The sequence below is a fragment of the Prorops nasuta genome, unplaced genomic scaffold (genome assembly GCF_024137725.1).
Source record: "Prorops nasuta isolate Cenicafe-Biocafe unplaced genomic scaffold, Cenicafe_Pnas_1.2 PNAS00035, whole genome shotgun sequence".
Classification (NCBI taxonomy): Eukaryota; Metazoa; Arthropoda; class Insecta; order Hymenoptera; family Bethylidae; genus Prorops; species Prorops nasuta.
Window position 1 is genome coordinate 2,090,540 of NW_027116832.1, and position 4,393 is coordinate 2,094,932.

General features: G+C 37.9%; 1 protein-coding gene across 1 annotated transcript; it reads right to left on the reverse strand.

The window, feature by feature from the left end:
- Positions 1–1,366: 1,366 nt before the first annotated feature.
- On the reverse strand, positions 1,367–3,346 carry LOC136783792 (uncharacterized). Its single transcript, XM_066744061.1, has 3 exons — positions 3,186–3,346; positions 2,826–3,121; positions 1,367–2,568 (listed from the first exon to the last, which is right to left on the reverse strand). The coding sequence occupies exons 1-3, from the start codon at positions 3,344–3,346 to the stop codon at positions 1,367–1,369; spliced, it is 1,659 nt and encodes a 552-aa protein (XP_066600158.1).
- Between the last annotated feature and the right edge of the window lie 1,047 nt (positions 3,347–4,393).

Consider the following 4,393-nt stretch of genomic DNA (forward strand, 5'->3'; position numbering starts at 1 on the left):
ACCGATTGTTGGCCCTCTCATAGCGGTGGGAGCACTGGCTCAAACCACCGCGTATACCGCGTTCAATAAAAAGCAACATGTCCACATCGGTGAAGAGTTCCAGACGGATTCCCGTATGCTTGAGCATCGCGTCCCAAGTGAAGCCTGGAAGCGTATAATAGTGAGCGGGATCTAAACTATAATTTTTCATGCAGCTATCGCGAAAACTCTCGAAAACATCGGCCAACAATAGGACATCGGTCTTCAAATAAAGATCGCTGTACTCCCCGAGTGTTGTCACAGAGAATTTGGTCCATACCTCTTTGGCATGATTATATGCTTCTTCCGTGATATCGCTATCGGACAGTCTATTGTAGAACAACTCTCGTGCAGGTAAAACCGTTTCTTCCAAGCGAGTAATGTTATCCACATAATCGTAAGGAAAAATACCTTTTCTCGTAAGCAGGCTGAACTGTTCAATACTTAATTCCGAAAATTGTGACTCTAAATTTTTCAGCTGAGATCTATTCAGATATGAACTCAATTTATCCAAACTGGATGCCATAAATTTGAACGAATCGATGAATCTTAGCTGTATATTATACTTTCGCAGATATTTACTAAATGAAGTGTATTTTTCCTTATTTACAGGCAGCAAATATACCGATCCCTCAAACGTATTCACGATCGTCTCAAAAAGAAAATGTGAATCATAGCCGGATAAATTATGGAATATTACGGGAATAACATGCGAGTCTTTAAAGTTTAAGTTGCAATTATTATGAGCCGGTCCTCTATATCTACCAGTTTGGTGATCATGATCGCGAATACGCACTTGATTTGGAAGAAACGGTTTTCCACAAATGTGACAATTAGGTTCACTGTAGTGCCGCGAAATTTCAACATCACTAAGAGTATTCATCGGTATTACAGTCTTCAATTTTTCGCTGACGATGCGTGCAATGCTCTCGAGCTCGCATACGAACCATTCGATGCAATTAGCACCTCGATGTGAATTATAACATGAGAGTGACGCATCGCGAGCACTTTTCAAATAATACCCTACACTAAAAGGTACATGTTTCTGATAATCGTAACTATTTTTACTACTATTACTACTATTGTCAATTTTCTGTAGTAAACATTCAAAGTCTGCATAGACGACAAACGGCACTCTTTCACTGTTCTTCTGGTTTTTAAAAGATACCCAGCAGTCTTCAGCTTTCCTTGGTAGAATTACGTGCAGGTTGTCATTAAGCTGCACACAATCCCTCTCATGCGACTGTAGCTTATCTGCAGTACGGAAATAGTGTAAACAGCTGAAATGAATTATTGATATTATTAGTATTTTTTTATAAAATATTAATATCTCTAGTATAATTCTTACTTACCGATCACAAATATGAGCACTGTGTTCTCTTTTACTTATTTGGCTGCTTATCAACCTTGGAAGATTTCTTATACAAAGAAAGTGTGCAGTTCCCTGGTCATCCGTGATGAGGAGGAGGTTAACATGCCTAGAACGTTTCATCTTTGTTATCTGAAGCGGTACAATGTTCACTTTGGCTTTACAATCATGTTCCTCCTCTACCTCCTCCATGGTAAAGACATTAACTGAAATGTCATTATCCACCTCAAATTTCGGAATTTGTTTTAGAGTGGTCGGAAACGTTATACTTCCTACATCTAAAACAGACCGATAATGTGGATAGGAGGATATTCGGTAGGATTTGGCAGGTGGAATTGCTGGAAATAGTGCCACTGTCACAGCCCATGCGAAACATGCGCTATCTTCATTGTCTATGTTTATCACAGCTTTTTTATGTAAAATAGCGGCTGGAAGCTCAATTCTGCATCCAGCATGTAGTGGATTGTAATGATTAATATTAACTATTAAACTCAGAATTTTCTCCAGAGCCCAACCACTATCACGTTCTTGAAACTCACTCAACTCTTTTAGTAAAATCTCTACAATATTTAGCCTATACCATTCCTTAAAATTATCAGTTTTATACAATACGCTATTCTTTGTACATACATGCTTATCATCACTAATGTCCTTAGAAACAAATTGTCCATTAAATACACAGTTTATCTTAACACTATTTACACTATCAAATACTTGGTTTACACGGGTGTACACAATTTCTTCTGCATCTAATAGAAAGCTGCGTGGTTCTATGTAACTACTATTTATCACCATACCACTACATATTCGGCTATTAAACGCTGAATCGAGCTCCTCCCAGATAAGTTCTCCCGCATTATGAGAACCAGAACCAAATTTAATGGAGCTTTTATCCTTTGATGCACGAAGCAGAAGGCACTTGATGTTCGCGATTTCAGCAAAATGTTTCTGTCGTGTACCCACTGATGCATTCCGATTATCGTTCCTCAGCTCCTGGATACGGTCACGACATTCACGTACCCATGTAGAGTACTCGTGCTCAGTTTTAATTAAGCTAAACTTTTTTCGAAGTTCGGTATACATTTTGAGAATGTAAAATTGATGCGAAAAATGGGAGAAGAGGAAGATTGATTCGAGTCCGATTATAGTGGAATGAGTGAAACATTTCATCCATGATACATCTTTTTATAATTCACATATTGAGATGAAATTTAATATACTTAGTCATCAATTGGTATGTGTGTGTGTGCGTGTATGTGTGTGTATGTAAAAATTAGTTTTAAAATAGAATTACTGTAGAAACTCGATATGCTTATTCTTCAATTTAAACACGTGTTAAAAATCGTTTCAAAAAGACTGTTGTAGGAATCTGCTTAAATAACTGAAACGTAATTTTATTTTGTTTCTTATTTATTGTACATTTCTCTTTCATACATACATTTCATAAAATAAACATTTTTCAATGCACATAAACCTTCATGATTCATGCACATAGAAAGATCCAACTTGTCTTTGCTGTCTTTCAATTTGAAATCTCCCCACTCGCATTCATCTGCATTACTTATTGTATAATCAGAGATACCACTAAGCCAATTCCTTTTTTCTAGTCCTTTCACGAATATCTCTTGTTGTTCTTCTTCATTTATCACATATTTCCTTATAACATCTTTATACCTATAATACGGTGAATAGCCATCTGTCCAATTTAAGCCGTGATGGTTATAATATAACCAGCTAGAAGTAAAAATAAAAATATTACAGTAAAAAGCTTCTGTTTTAATTAAACAATTTCACTTACTTTGCTTGTTTTATCTCTGCCTCATTTAACCAAGAATATGGAAATGGTGGTGAAAATAAAATGTGAAACACTTTTTTATCGCGCAAAACTGCAAACTCTTTCACTATAAAAGAATTATCTTTCAATCGAAACCCTTGAAAGTCCACGAATGTAGGAACCATCGTTTTGATTACGATCTTTCGAAAAATTTGTGTTAAACTGACGCGTCCCCTGGCCCCTATCCTCGGATTTATTTAACCGAGAAAACGGAACAGTACATTGCACCAAGTATGCTTTGAATTAATTGTGTGTTTGTGCATGCTATTATATATTAGTTCAAAAATTGCTGAGCTATGGAAAAAAGTAACATACTCAGCTACATTTAGGGTAAAGGGGGTTCAACGGGGTAGTAGCATGCTGCAAAGATTCAAGGTTACGCGAGCAAAAAAAAAACGCAGGGAGAATCTGTTTTACCATCTAGGAAATTGCTTTTACTAACTGAGACCTGACGTCAGAGGAGTGGGGGTGTGATGTCAAAATGCTGCAAGTATCCTCCCGCACCCCCGCAACCCTCTCGCCCATACTTGCTGCGAGCTCACGTGGAGCCTCCGATTTCCCCCACCACCACCGCTTAGCACTTCTTGGCTCCCCCCACTACCTCGCAACCAGGCTCAGCCGAGTGGACAGGAGTGGGGGGGGGCCAGAACCGGCCTAGCATGTCTACTTTCTACATTACCGTTTTTGGCTTATAATTTTTGCGATGCCAATTGTATCGTATACGTGAAAATTTGAATTCTAATTTACTAAAAACACACATTACATATTTGACACATGATCCCTTCATCCATTGATTCCTTAAATTATATTTATGTAGGACTTGGCTGGACAGAAAACACTTTTAGTCTCTTTTAACACCAGATCGTTTATTTATTAAATAACAAATTGTATCTCTTTCTCTTATACTATTTTTCAAACTCTTGGATAGACTCGGGGATGCTCTCTCTCTCGTATGCTATACGCGTCTGAGGAGAAGCGACGACGGTGAGCGCGGCTGCGTCTCATGCTGCTTCGCCACTAGCGGCGCCACTTCCTAGCATGATAACGGCATTGCTTTCACACTCCCTCTTGCCATTATCATCTCTCATTCCAATCAACTAACACTCTTACGTTTTTAAATTTTACAATGAAAACTTAATCTAGTATTACAAAAATAAATTCAAATACCACGG